General features: G+C 40.1%; 1 protein-coding gene and 1 long non-coding RNA gene across 4 annotated transcripts in view; both read right to left on the reverse strand.

The window, feature by feature from the left end:
- rph3aa (rabphilin 3A homolog (mouse), a) overlaps positions 1–1,762 on the reverse strand; it is a 45,669-nt gene extending 43,907 nt beyond the window's left edge. The window contains exon 1 of one of the 3 annotated variants that reach the window (XM_085167608.1): positions 1,607–1,762. In XM_085167608.1, the coding sequence (XP_085023734.1) occupies positions 1,607–1,707 (101 nt within the window). In that variant the 5' untranslated portion in view covers positions 1,708–1,762. The remainder of the gene's footprint in view (positions 1–1,606) is intronic. The other 2 variants (XM_085167606.1, XM_085167607.1) reach the window with 2 other exon arrangements.
- A 10,247-nt stretch (positions 1,763–12,009) lies between these two features.
- Positions 12,010–14,718, reverse strand: LOC146513882 (uncharacterized). The gene is made up of 2 exons (XR_014875231.1): positions 13,017–14,718; positions 12,010–12,927 (listed from the first exon to the last, which is right to left on the reverse strand). It is a non-coding gene; the product is annotated as an uncharacterized LOC146513882 (long non-coding RNA).
- Positions 14,719–15,825: the final 1,107 nt, after the last annotated feature.

Raw genomic sequence — 15,825 nt, forward strand, 5'->3', positions numbered from 1 at the left:
TCTGACTTGCATTACGTTTGTAGATACAAAAAAACAAGTGAATGAAAATGTTTCCACTGCATTAAAGGTGCAAGCATTAAAAAGCAGGTATTGCTGGTTAAGATAGCTGTAACAGACCTTATATTGACAACTCTTTTATCACCAAACTGCTTTACTGCAAAAAGCAGCTTTCAGGACAATTAGGTATCGAAAGGAAATGTCCCAAAAAACACAGACGCAAGAAAAAAAGCCAAGCAGTAAGATGGTTTTCCCCTGACTTCAGCAATCAGGGTGTATAGAGCTAACGTTGACCATTTCTCCTCAAGCACATTAGCCACATCAGTCAGGACCTGAGAGATCAGCACCCTGTAATCCACAGGCATCCATCTTGTTCAAATTGCAGCCAATGCACCTGATTTCAAGGCTTTTCAAGGGATTTTTAGCAGGGATTATAGGCTGCATGGGAAAGAAGAGGGGGCTCAATGAACCCAACTGTTGAGACGATAGAACGAAGATTAAAGTTATAGTATTGCTTATCAATTTTACATAAATTTTCCTCCTCTCCCTTCATCTCTGTGTCCTCAGTGTTGACTTCTTCAGTGTCACTGCATGTTACACACTAAGTTGTGGGTTCATTCCCTCTGCAAATAGATGACAGAACCAGCCCAGTTCTCAACTGCTCTGACATTATTGCAAACTCTAGATTGATTTCTCAAGCTTATCATTACAGTATCAAGAATATTAAAAGATAAGAAAACTAGAAAAATCACTCAAAGAAAATTCTGAAGTGGAGTACAGACTGAAGGGAAAGCCCCTACCACCTAAAAAACATACCAAATATAATAATATAATTATATATTATATATATTATTATATTATATATCATATATAATAATTCATTAAAAATGGTGGAACATTTATGCCGGCTCTGTCCAACACTAAACTAAAATAATAAATAACTGATAAAAACAGTATCGCCCTTAAAGCAAAATTTTTAAAGCGGTTTCCATCCTCTAATGTAAACCATGACTCGAAAGGCTTGTCATGAGTAGTTAGTGTGAAAGAGGATAAAACACACTTGACTGCTTGTCTACTAAGCTTTTACATATTACAGAGCCCGACTGACTGGTTTTAGCTTATCACAGCTACACCATTGTCAAGTCAAATGTCAGCCAGCAAAGAACAAGAATTTGTAGTACAGGCATTAGGTAATTTGTTTAGTCAAATGCAAAATACAAAAATAAAGAAATATTTTTGAAATATTTATCATGTCTATATTAATGTAATGTCATATAATTGTATTAAAATGAATCCAAAATATGCTAATATGGATAAAGAATTTTCTAAACTTACAAACTGGTGTCAGAGCTTTTACATTCTTTTATTATTTAAAAGAGGAAAAGGAAAATATCTCAATTTAAGTGTTTTGAGTTAGCACTCATTTTTTAAAGACTGCTTGAATAACATTTAAAGTAAACCAGAGACTACGCAAAATTCAGGTAGCAGTGAAGCAAGGAAGAAGTAAAAGAAACAAAAATGGAAAAAAAAAAAAAGTCTAAACTAAAAGCTTTCCAAGGTCATTTTCTTCTTCTCATTAAAATAAATGAAAGAGGGTGTGAGGACTTACCTGAGGTGTTCAGACAGATGTTGTGTTGTTCTTTTTTTCTGCCAGGAGCAGGCTGCTTCAGTGTGACACAAGGTATAATGCCAACAGCACAGCTTCAGCATTCAGCATCCTTTATATCACTATCCTCACTGACAGCCTCCTCAGCACACACACTGTAGTAAGAGCATCGCTCCTCCTCCCTTTCTCTCTTCATTTCTCTCTCTCTCTCTCTCTCTCTCTCCCTCTCCCTCTCCCTCTCCCTCTCTCTCTCTCTCTCTCTTTCTCTCTCTCTCTCTCTCTCTCTCTCTCTCTCTCTCTCTCTGTTCAACTAAATCCGTCCACTCTCATTTCATCAGCAGAAGATGAAATGGTGAGGTCACAAGTGCTGCCAAAGTGAGCTATTTAAGTCAACCTAAATACAATTCACCATGCAAAGTATTTACTCCATTGTATCTCAGATACAAATGTTGCCTTTTTTCCCTACTACATTTACATCTCAGTTAATGTATTGATGGATACATCTTATATGTAATCAAATTATACAATTTTGCATAGTTATATAGACTACATTAGATTTTTCTTGCCACAACCTTATTTGGGAATTGCCATTCCAAATTGTTTATTCTGTTTTTAAAGCACTATAGAACTATAAGAAATAGTTACTGAATAAAATGTATATTTATTGACACATAACTATTAACAATACAATCATGTCACGTGACATCACCTACAAGCAAATTCCGTGTTGTCATTTCTTTCATTTATTTGCTTTTAGTCCTTTTAGTCTTTCACTGGTATTTATTATCTTTTTCCATTTTTTGCTTGTTGGCGTGGTTAAAATTAGTCTGTAACTTAATTGTATTGATCTTACTTGCTTTATAAAGAAAGCTTAACATATAATAGTAGTAGTACAATATATTTTATATTGTACTGCTACTTCTACATAAGTAAAGGAACTGAATGTTTTTCCTTTTTGTTTTATGGATTTTAAAACCACTCCCATCCATTAAAATTTTCTTCTTATTCATGCACTGCAAAAAGCTTACATTAATGTACCATATGGGAATATTTTCTAATAGGTCTATTTTTAGTGCTTTCTTATCCCTCAAGCAAAACAGCTGCACTTATTATGTACAATACAATCCAAATGCAATAGGCTTCCTGCACTGTGCAATTAGGGCCCATAATGATTATGTAATTCTATTATTCAACAAAGGTAGCCCAGAGATAACCTTAAGCAATTTTCTAGGCTAGTCACTGGAGCAACAAAGCCAAACGCTGTTATTGTAATTCACCCTAATATGTGAAATGCACCTTGGGGTCGTAGTAGTGAAAAAAGGCCTCATTGTGAGTGAAGCCACTTTGATTTACTGAATTATGGTTGGTAAATCCCACAGATCTGCTTTCTGTCATCTAAAAGTTCAGCTTAATCTAAACAGCTGCCAGTCATTCAAACTGTGCAAAAGGCTGACCCGCCATTGCCCTCTTGTGGCTCTTTCATTGTACAGTGAGTTATCTGCCAATGGCGTTCCCCTCTCTGATGCCCTGTAATAACACTATATTACAGACTTAATTGACCATAAATTTCCCTGGTTTAGAAAATTGCTCAAAATTATAACTTAATTCAAGCTTGAAAAAAAGTGCCACAACAGGGTTTTTGTAAACCACAAGATTTGAGCAAAGTGTCATGCAACAAAAAAATGGGCATTTGAGTTATGCTTACATTTGTTAAAGAATAAAAAGTCTTTCCTTAGTCTTCACATTTCAGATTTTTGCATCCTCATACAAACACACAGGAAGTGAAACAGACTTTAAAAATTAATGAATTACTTAATTAAATGGTGCAGTTTTATTTACAGAATACTTAGGGGGTTTTTTTTGTTACAAGCGAAACTTCAGAATAAATTAAATAAATCAATTATTTAATTAAACTAGATCACTGTGTAAAACTATATGTAAACACAGAGAAAAGTATTTTTATATTTTCTGATCCCCTGTTTGTTTGGTGGGTGGTTGGTTTTGTGTATTAAGTGTTGTTAAAAGCTAAATCAACTTTAAGCGTTTTTATATGCAACAGATGTGAGAACTATTGATGAATAGAAGACCAACATCCACCCTGATTAAGAAGTGCCTGGAAGCTCAGTGCAATAACATCAACACAAGACCTATGGCCTATGGGGTTAGGGTTGGCCTGTGCCTCAGAGCCCTTGGTGGCCTGATTGTGCTGGCTGGTGTCCTTCCTGGGCTTTAGTTCTGTGCACTGTCCTTTGACTCCTGCAGTGCTGTGGGTTCCTCTTCCTGTCTGTCCATGCTGCCTGGGTTACAGCTGGTTGTTGTAGATTGTGTAAAGGTGACCCACAGACTAAACATAGTAGCAGGAGGTAAAATGCAAGCTGGGACAGTATACACTCAGAGAATAAGTGGTTGTACAGAAATCAATGGTGGTTGAGAACAACAGGACTAAGGTCCTGTGGAATGTCACGTTTCACCGACCAGTAAAGCACTTTTGGACCAGGACCAAGCACAAGGAGCTGTGTCATGGGTTGTCATTGAGTGGTTGTCAGTTGAGGCCAACCACACATGACCGAAATCGGGATTCACCTGCTGACAATGAGCCTTGTCAACAGTCAGCTATTTAACAGTGTGGCTGGCCTTCGATCAACGCTGGATTGTTCAGTGTATCTATTAGTACAATTCCAGCTCATAAAAACTGAAGTTGTCACAGTCCGTCATGTTCCAAAGAACTCTTGTAAAATCATTACGTCTTGTTTTGTTAGGTTACCACAGGAGGAGAAACGGAAGGAGTGAGCACTGCTGTTTTGATTACTCTTACACAGAGCACCACACGGGAGTCAGGAATTTTGCCATGGAGGAAATTGCTGTTTGGGACACTGTTTGCTTCAAGTTGTTTATTCTTACACTGTAACTAAATTCACTGTGGTTCGCCAGGAAAGTCCTGCGTTTGGGTCCTGTCCTTAACAAAGCATGTCAAACTGAAGGGTACAGTTGTGATAGATGTGGCAATCCGAATGGAGACAAACATCAGAAAGAAGAGGAATGAGAATATAAGTACAAAGTGCTGAAGGAATAACTAGAGCAGATGCAGAAGGTAAAATCTAAAGTAGTCAGGTTTGGTTGTAAGGAGGTGGTAAAGTAGGTCATCTACCAACTGGAAGGTTGGTGGAAGATATTATAAACATACATGTCAACAAGAAAAAAAATTGCTCTGGTAGCATGTGTGTCCTTCTCAAGCTCAAATCCTCTACATAATGGACGGGAGTTTTGAAATTCTACTCAGTATATTAATTGTTCCTAGAACTCTGATCTTCTGGATAGAGACCTCAGATGTTTTGCCTGGAGTCTAATTCAACCTGAACTAAGGATAAAAGACAGTCACGGGTTTTGGTTTTTGTTTTCTTTCCATTTTGTTTGGGGGTTTCGTGATTTTTGGCAATCGTGGAAGAAAAAATAAAAGTGTGTTGAGAAGATGGAAGAATTGTGACGGGTAGCACAGGAATGAACACAGAAGCAGACACAAAGTGATTCGATGCAAAGGTGAATTTATTTAGAAGTGCGCAGTGAATGTAAACTTGGAGAATGTCATGGAATGGCTGGCCTGGAATGAAAGAGGGAGAGAGAGACAGGAGTTACTGAATGGACTGGTTTGCCCTGCGAGACGTGGAAGGTAGGATAGATGGGAAGAGTGGAGGGCAGCATGAGTTTCAATGCTGTGGAACTGAGCACAGAGTCAATTTCATACGGTCCAATATACCGAGGAGACAGTTTTCTGTTAAGGGATTTGAGGGTTATATCGTGGGCGGCCAGCCAGACCTTCTGTCCTGAAGCGTGCTGTGGTGCTGGGGCACAGCATTGGTCCACATACCTTTTGTTACTCACTGCTGTCTTAAGTAGCATGTTGTGGGTCTGATTCCAGGCCTGCCAACAGTGCTCCAGGTGATGCTGGACTGATGGCACAGCTAGGCCAGCCTCAGTGGAGGGAAACACCTCAAACCGAGATTGACCTGTGGCAGAGGTGGTAAGCGAGTTATGTGCGTACTCAAACCAGGGTAAGTGCTGTGAGGAGGCGGGATTCTGGGTTGTCACACAGCTAGGGATGGGTATTGATAAGATTTTCACGATTCCGATTCCATTTTCGATTCTGTTTAACGATTCGATTCTTTATCGATTCTCTTATTGATTCTTTTTTTTTTTTTTTTTAAAGGAGAACACTAAGGTCGATTAGCTTAGAACTTTGTTTTATATCTTCTCTTTGAACAAGATAGAAATTTAGGAGTAACATGGCCTTACAAACCCAGCAGTGTGATCTTAAGAGATCCACAGCCTACGGCTCTTCAATGGGGTGTCACAGGGTCCCTGGGGAAAAAAATTGTAAATGTAAAGTAATAAAATAAATATTCTTTTGTAGCAATAACAAAGTATAACATAAATTATTCTGTAGCAATTACACAAGAATATCCAGTAATGTCCCTGCCTACAATTAAACACATTCACTTATCGAAAATCGGGGGCATCTGCTGTGGCAAACAGGTGCAAGCCTTTTACCACAAACTTAGTAACTGCTCGGTGACATTCGTCTATCCTGGCCTGAAAGGAGACGCTACCGGTAGACTGCAGCGACAACTGGCAGCATCTGAGCCAGCCAGGCTCTCTCTGTCTCTCTCATCATGGTCACCTAAATGCAGCGCACAGTAATGGCAGGTTTTGTAAGAAGGCAGATCGCGCTAACATAATATGCACTGTTAGTTGATTATTTACCTGCCGCATTAACGGGAGAGGACGTGCAAACGTTACCACTGCTGCTGGGTTAAGATTCACGAGTCCGGAGCAGAATTAAAAACACGACATTCATTTAAGGTTATCACGTGTTTTGTGAGCAAATGCTTTTGCATATTCGTAGTGTTTCCTCCCTTAAATGAAATATCTACTTAGCAAGTATTGCAAGTTGCCCTGTTGTCTTCCGTTCTCGTAAAGTATAATCAAACTTTTTAGTGTTTGAGCCGCTTAGGCGCCGTGTTTCCTGCCAGGTAAATGACGCTCCGCAACATGGTGACGTCATTCAGGGCGACTGGAATCGATAAGGGAATCGTTTGCAAAAATGGCAAACAATTCCAAGGAATTGAAACAGTGGGAACCAGTTCTCAACAAGAACCGGTTTTCGATACCCATCCCTACACACAGCGCAGCACCGATTCAATTTCGGAATAAATGTTAGGCATTGCGGAGATCCAGTTTAGTGAAAAGCTTGGCGCCCTGGAGTGACTCAAACATGGAATTTATCAAAGGCTGGGGATATTTGCACTTTATTGTGATGTCATTGAGACCCTAACAATATATGCAGGGCCTCAGTGGCTGTCTTTTTCTTAACAAAGAAAAACAACATCTCCTACCGGGGAAGTGGAGGGTCGGATGATGCCTGCTGGGGGTGACTCCCGAATATATTTTTCCATGGCCTGCCTCTTCGGCCAAGAAAGGTTATACTGGGCTGGAGGGAAGAGCATTGATGCAGTGGCAGGGAGAGTGCTTTTTCCTTACTGAAAACACCTTGGAGGTCATGATACCAATTAGGAACGAGCGAGATATCAGGAGAGGTTGTGTCCGTGGGCTTAGTGAAACTGGGAGTCAAAGGCAGAGCTGGGTAAAGACAGAGGGAATCACAAGTTAAATTCCAATTAAATATGTTGCCCGTAGTCCAGTACAAGTGCGGGTTGTGCTCCTTAAGCCAGGGAAAAGTGAGGATAAGTGGAGTGTCTGGGGATGGGAATGTGAAGAAGGTTATAGTTTCTCGATGTTTGCTTTATATGATAAGCTGGACGGGTTTGGTTTTGTGAGTGATGTGAGCAAAAACCTTGTTATTGAGGGCCAAGGCTGGGATGGGAGGTTCAAGGGACACCAATGGGAGACCCAGCTGAGGGGTAGACCCATCTATTAAAACTGCTCACAACCAGAGACCACGAAAGCTTGGAGAGCGTGAGAGGTTTGAAGATAGTTGAGTCTCACAGGAAGTAGGAGGCTGGGTTTAGACTAACCTGAGCTGCCCACTAGTACCCCCGAAACTACTGGCGGCCAGGGCTTTTTGGCAGGCAGGCAGGCGGCAATGAAATTTCCAGGACGAACACAGTACAGACACTCCTGAGCGTGAAAATGCATCTCTCCCTCCTCCAGAGTGAGCCTCGATTGCCTGATTTGCATGGGCTCAACAGGCTCCCCTGGTAACAAGGTAGGGCTGAGCGGTTCTAACGACTCCAGCGCGAAAGACACTGGTGGGGCGAGGAGCCCTGACCGAGGGTCACCAACTCTGGGTTCCTTTTCGGCTTCTCTTTCACTCAATTGATTATCGATGCAAAGGGATAGTGCAACTAGTTCCTCAAACGAGGTTTGAAGATAGAGACATCCATGCCGCACTCACTCCCGCAACTTCTTGTATCCTGCATACTAGGACGTGGAGATTCTCGCGGAACGGCGGGTCTGGAATGAGAAAGGGAGAGAGAGAGGAGTTAGTGATGTGCACTTCCTGGGTGGGAACATGATTGCACTATGGAATGTGTGGGGGGGCTTACTTGACAGCAGGGTGAGCGGTACTCTGGGGGAAGCGGGCGAAGGTCCGGTATGTCGGGAAGCTGAGAGAGAAACGTCCTTCTGAGCGGAACTGCTGAAGGCAGCGAACAGGAGGGGAGGCAGGTGAGTGTTCTTCTGATTATACAGCTAAGCAAAAGTGAGCGTCCTTACTGATGAGCAGCCTTTGAGCAGCGACAGGGCTGACTAGGTGAGTATTGAGAAGGCGTGGAAGGTGAACCAGGAAGCCACTACTGTGAACTGTTACTGTGAACATAACATACAACTACTCAGAAAACAACTCAAGGAAAACACAAGAGAGCCAGAGCCAATTTTACCACCATAGTAAGGCAGACAATGTGGCAAAGAGTGGAGGTCCGGGCTGCTCCTTAAAACTGCTGCCTTACTGCCAGTAATGAGTTACAGGTGGGCTTGAAAGTTGCCACCCCTGGGTGCACAGCTCTCTCAGCAGGGAAGAGTAGTAGATCCCTGAAAGCTGACACTTAAGCCATGTCAGTAATTAAGAAATAAAAGGCTGTTGGTCCTGATAATATACCTTTCAAGGCACGTAGTGTGTGATGTGTAGGAGAGAAGGCAGTGGACCAAATTGTTTGATATGAATGTCTTGGACGTCAATGTCAAACGTTTTTGGACTGAAGGTACCTGCATTGCAACCACACATTACTCACCAAATTTATGGGATTTCAATTATTGCTTATTTTCTTCAAATTCCCCCAAAAATACAGGAAAAGTTAAGTGGATTGACTTATTATTTTTCTTGCTTGTAATTTTTTGTAACTAGTCACAGTTGAGCTAGTCAGTTTTATGGTGGGGTTTGAAATAAACCAGCCTCTCTTTACTAGAAGATGTGTCTTTTGATATTCAGGCTGTATTTTGATATTAGAAATATTATACGCTTTTGTTGAATGCAGAAACATCACTTGACAGCATTCTTTGCCTTCATGTGGCTCACAAATGGGAACACTCACATTGGCTCCGAGAGCACAGTGACTGACTAATAAAGCCTGGGACTATTATGGTCTTCCACCAAGCTGATATTTACTTCAGGAGATTCTGAAAATATCCTTTCATCTACAGAAGCCTCTGAGGCAGAGGTTCCAACATGATTCTGTGTCACTTACGTGTGTTATTGCCACAACCCTCATTTTTCAGGATTTAGAGCTGGGGGGTTAAGTAAAACGTTAATCATAGTTTATCAGATAAATTCAAATACAATGCAGTTATCCTTAGTCAAAGTTAAATTTTAGGAAGGTAGAGGAAAATTCAGAGGAATGAAAAACCTATGTGATTTTAAAAAAAAAGAGAGAGAGAAAGGAAAAGACAGAGAGCCATGGTTAATTACAAGTGACAGATAAATGCCAAATTCATGACCGGGCATGCTGAGAGCTTAAGGTCAATGACGTGTGGACTCTGTGTGTTTGTGTGTCTGCGTGTGCGCTTATAACTGCCTGCCTACCCAGAATAAAACTGCATGTCTCTGTCTAGTAATGTCATTAATCACCTTTGGTAATAAACGCAGTTGACGCCAGGCCCAGAAACTGTACAGTTTCTTGGCGGTTTGCTCTATATGCCAGAATCCCTGTAAGTAAGTAAGTAAGTGTGTGTGTGTGTGTGTGTGTGTGTGTGTGTGTGTGTGTGTGTGTGTGTGTGTGTGTGTGTGTGTGTGTCTGCAGTACAGATGTCATAACCAATTAACAACTTAGTAGCAACATAAAATACCCCTAGTGAATTGTATCTGGTAATGCACTGAATCCTGTGAGTGAGTGGTTGCGATCTGAAAGGGTGTCTTGTAGCAGAACTCAAATTGTCCCGAAAGAGTAACATTATTTTTCATTAGGAATCAGGCAGTATGTCTCCCTCCATCACTGAGTGTTACACTGAAATACCTAGCGAGAAAGAGGGAGGGCAAAGAGGCAATTCATATAAAGAGAGATACAACTATAAAAATTAAAACTGCAATAAGTGTTATTTTCTGTTTTTTGTTTGCCACTTTGAAGAAGCAGAATATATTGTGACATCACAAATGCAGTGCATTACTGGACCATTGTTCATGCATGTCTGATTTGTGTACGAATATACCATGTTGTGGCAGAGGTGTGATCTCTGGCTCTGCTGCAGGGGAGGGGTGATATGGCAGGCTCAAAAAGCAGCGCTGTGCAGGCTGCCAGGGCAGCTGTGGACAATCCAGTAATCAAGATCTCCCATATTTAAATGATGCTGGGACCAGAGCAGGAGAGAGCTGGAGAGCTGTCCAACTGGAGCTGAAAAGTACCAGTAAAGTTGTACATTTACAATAAAAATTGCTTCACAAGCACATTCTGTCTAGTGCGTGGTGACTGGGGTTCACACATGTGTTTGAAAGTTATATTGTGGACGCTGGCCAGCCACTGAATGGTAAGCTTCTGTGTTGTAAAATGACACAGCCATACATATGAGTGAAATGAAAACCGTTCACTGAATGAAATGAAACTTTCCAAATTGGTAGCAGCAACAAGGGGTCATTGTGTCAATAATGCATGGCTAGAAGAAGAAAAAAATCATCTTGAAGAACATATATTAGATCATATATTTGTGTGATCACAGCACTGTCTTACTGGCTGGAAGAAGGAAAAACATTTGCTTAAACAACATTGGTACTCCTGTCTACTTTATTACAACACCTTTAATTGCTGTAGTTGCACATAATGCGGTGCTACGTTTTGCACCTTACATGTGACAGTTATCTTGGCTGGAGCTACATGGTAGCATTGCTAGAATCAATGAAAATCATTGTGCTTTCGGGTTTTTTTTTAATAGCTTTTATGTTGCAACAGCAGGCTTTTGTTCCTCAGCTAACAATGTAAAGTATTTTAATATATAACAGCATTTCATTATATACGACTTTTACATTAAGACTTTCTGTCAAGGCAATGGCTAAATGTAAAAATGCTGTAGGGGCAGAAATAAGTAGAAGTATTTTTGGCTGCTCAGCTGTATGAAATGAAGAAAATAACATGTCTAGCATGTCTCATCTGGTCACAACAGCATGCTCTGAAGCTGTCATTCTGGCCTGGGGTCAGTGAGATGTCAGAGACGCGTCTGGGTGAGCAAAGACACCCAGGAGCAAGGAGACAAGGAACCCTTTAAACAGATTAGGAACTAGGTGATTTATTATTTAGACTGTGTTTAATGAAGCACTTTTTAATTGTGTGTAATTTTACGCTAGACACTGCACTTCTTCTGATTCATCTGCAACACTGTGGAAACAAAGGGCAGCCTCTGGAGATGAAAAATTAAGCCTTACTGCAGTTCGTCTAGGTACCAGTTGAGGCTGGGTGCAAATGAGATCCCCTCTAAACTTTCATGTTGAAATGTCTATCATTACAGGATTTAAAAAGCATTTTTACAACATGGCATCAAACAAAATCTTAGCCTCTATGGATAGTTTCCTTTATAACAACTCCAGGGCCAACACGTTGGATCAACTATTTTATAACTCATCCACCTGGATAATTGAGTTATGGGCATTACCATATTGATTGACAGATGTTCCAATCCTAGTCATCATCTCTGAGGTCTCATCCACTACCAGGGGCAGATCTAAAGAAATTTTCTTAGGGTGGCATGGAAATCAGTGGGGTGGCAAAATTACACAAATGCAGGAGTTACATTCTGCATGGTTAAAATACATCAAATGCAGTAAGTATAGACATGTTTAATATAAATATACTTTGTAACTGTAATATTTTTCTTTAACCTACATAATTAAACATTTCAGTTACATAAAACATGCAAATTTTGATTTTATGTACTATATAGTCTATATAATAAATAAGTATGTAGTCCAGTAATTATAAAATCCAGAAAGCTATACAACATGAGCTACACTCATTTCCACAAATGATGAAGGTCTGGCTGTTTTAAAAATGTAGATAATCAGTAATCATATAACTCTTAGTACCATTAATGTTATTATTATTATTATTATTATTATTATTATTATTATTATTATTATTGCTGTTGTAGTTATCTTTTGCTCATTAATTACATTTCCAAAACACCATGTGCCAAACAATTCTTAGAATTACAATTAAATTTTAAAAAAGTTCTGGAAATGGCCATAAGGCTCTTGTTCTTTCCTGGTTGGCACATCTCTGCAACATAGTTTGGAAGTCTGGTGGTGGAACACGGCACCAGCACTTTATCCTCTGAAGAACAGTGTCGACAAGTTTGCCCAATTGGTCGATATGTGTGTGTGTTTTCGGACTTGGAGACAGCATTTAACTGCATCTCTTAGAGTTGTTTTGTAGCATGAGGCATCATGTCTGTTGTTACAAACTGGGCATTAGTAGAGTTGCAGTGACAGCTTCAGGTTCACATTGTTGGAACGACTCTGTTGATGGTTTTTGAACAGAACTTCTACGTACATACATTGGTGTAAAAACGTGTTTCAGATCATTGAACAAATTTAAATATTAGACAATGATATCACAACTAAACACAAAATGCAGTTTCTAAATCAAAGTGTTTATTATTTATGTCAAGGTGCGTGGCGAGAACGGGACCCAAATGCAGGACTTTCCAATCAAAGACAGTGCGTTTGATTTACAGTGAGACATGTAAACAATCGTGAAACAGCTTTCAAAGAAGTGGTTTCCGTGAACGTGCTCCCAACTCCCGCTCCGTGCTCCGTGGTGTGACAGGCAAACAACTCCAACACTTGATATTTACAAATGCTCCAATCCCATGACACACTCCTCTCCAAGTTCCTAACAAGACAAGGTGTAGAGATCAGTTTGGTGAACTCACAAAAACACACACACAGACTATTTCCACTCAGAACTGGGACTTCACTAACTCAGTAACTTAACGATCCAGCGTTGACTCAAGCTCAGTCAAACAGTTTAGTAACCACTTTGCAAAAGTGATCAGCAGCACCTGGAATCGAGATGGAAGACAGGTGTGGCTGGCTTCAGCGTGGGAAAGACCTTCTGGCCTGATGACGCCCATAAACTGGCACACTGGAATACACACATACACATAAAGGAGGAGCCAGGGGACTGGGAGGGGAGCCAAAAAAAAAGAAACACAAAGAAAAACACACACACACAAGCAGATCGACTGGCGGAGACTGCCAGACGATCACAATTTAGGAGGGAAAATCTAAACCTACATCGTATAGTGAAAATAAAAATGAATATTTAGGGAAAGAGATTGAGAGATATGTCACTGTAAGACACTATATAAAAGTTACTAGACCAGTTCTAGGTTGCAGGAGTGGTGGAGCACAGCACAGACCAGAACCGGAAACCTTTAAATGAAAAGCTGGCATCTTTAATAAAACAAAAAACATATAAACTAAACAAAATCAGTGGGAGCTAAGTAGGTCACACTTAACTTTTCATAGTTCAAGATAGTTTTAGTTAACCCAACTTTGTTCCAGATTTTGCTGTCAAAAAATATTTGGCATGATGTCTTCATTCAGACTGAATTCAAGTATTATTTCCTCCCTGTCTATTAGTGCCATCACATTGGATGAACTGGTGCGACTGATCCCAAAACTCAAACAAGTACGAGAGGGACTAAAGCTCTGTGGTTTAGATGACGTGTGGGCACACCCTCATCAGATTTGCCAGTAGCTCTTAGATTTAAAGCATTTTAAACAAAAGGCAGAAAAGCAACAATAAAGGTTAAAACCTCAAGATGTTTTCCAACATTTTCGGACATCATTTTAGAGACAACCTTAAACATTACTTATTACTTACCACTTTGTTAATTCTTGTTGATGGCTAACATGCAGCAGAGGATAATTTACACTTGGCACAGTCTTTATGGATCCTCAGTCCATTTTGCACCGATTTACAGTTGGCTCTACAATAGATGTGCCTGGTTCAACTTCCAGTCACAGCCGTGACAAATGTCCAACGCAGTTCACAGAAGCAGTGCCAAAGTCTTAAAACTATTAAAGTCTTGAGAAAATAAGTTCTCCAGAAAAAGCTTCACAGTCTGAAGTGTTTCTTTGGTAGAGTGGGGCTCCTGCTGCTGCTCTCTTCCTCTGCAGCCTCTCTCTTCACACCCTGTACAAACATCTTTAGAAACTGACAGAGCTCCGATATGATACCTCTGCCCTCTGAGCTGCAGTCCGTGACTCTCCAGAGGTTTGTCATTTCACTTCTCTGTTCTGTGCGATAAATATATATATCTTTTGCTGCTTTTTATTAACCAATCTTTCTTCACACAGTAAATTAAATAATTTGTGCATTACCATCTGTGCATGTTTCCAGCTGTGTGTTATGAGCATAAATCATGAAAACATGGACAAACTCTCTCTCACACACTGCAACAGATTACACCACATAACCAACCGTTTGTAACAGTGCCATTACAGCGATAACAAAAACTATTCAGCTTTATTAACTTTGATACTTTATCCATCAGTTGTCAGCCGACACATTATTCTCATAATTCTCACATTCGGCTTGTTTCTTACGTTTCTTGTATTTTTTCAATTCAATTCAATTCAATTTTATTTATATAGCGCCAAATCACAACAAATGTCGCCTCAAGGCGACCACTGTTGCTTGTGAAGCTTGCACAAAAGAATCTCACTTACATGTGCTGTACCAGTGTACCAGTAATGTGACGTGACAATAAAAGTGATTTGATTTGACTTTAATAACTTACATACTTCACTCATTCTTTGCAAACTAACACTTTGATGAACACTTGAAAATGTTTTTGTTTTTTTTGCTCATCTGCTGACATTCGAGCTCCAGTTAGTTGCCGCTCTGCAACTTTTACTCTTCATCCATTATGTTTTCATAATTGACGGTTTCATGGCTTTTATGACTAAGGTACAATTTAAATTGTTTCCTCATGCTTAATTTGCATTGCAGTTGGTTTCATGTCACAATTAATCTGGTTCAGTTTAGAACAGTCTTGTCCATAATACCAACCCTGGAGTTATCAGCAGCAAATTTGATGCTTCAACTGGAGTATGGAGCTGGCATTGATGTTCATGCTTGATTACATAATTTCAACACATTTGGTAAACAGTGCAGTTATGTATACTAATTTTATATGTTAAAAATAGCAGTAAACTCTGGAGCAGAAAGTCTAGACAAAATACTGCAGTTTCTCTAATGACTCCAAAATTGTCTCTCGCCACATCTTAGCCCAGCAACAGATTAGCAACCTATCCAGAGTGTTGATGAGGTGATGAGAGCTCACAAGCCCAGAATCCCAGTTGGTCACAACCAATAGCAAAGACCAGGAAGCTGAGAACAACAGCGTGCTATGTGAGAAACATGCAGGAAAGTCTGCACCAGCGTCCAGAGCCCCCACGTTGATCCAGAAAAAGTCAAGCAGCATGTATGTATGGAAGAATCCTAGATGAATGCAGCATGAAGTCAATTTGAAATAATTTAACATGTTTATGCAGATTCACCTGTATTAGTGTTGCTTAGCATAAATTTGCAACAGTTTGTGTCATCCTCAAGGCTAAAACCATTATGGTTCCAGCATGTGATATTTTAATTTCCAGCTGACGATTAAGTAACCATTTATGCAGGCACTGCACTATTCTTGTGAACAAGAAGTGTCAGCACCAAGACAAAACCTCTACATCAACATTAGTATACAATTAAATGTCCAAACAGGAAACAAAA

Source organism: Neolamprologus multifasciatus, chromosome 7 (assembly GCF_963576455.1).
Source record: "Neolamprologus multifasciatus chromosome 7, fNeoMul1.2, whole genome shotgun sequence".
Lineage (NCBI taxonomy): Eukaryota > Metazoa > Chordata > Actinopteri > Cichliformes > Cichlidae > Neolamprologus > Neolamprologus multifasciatus.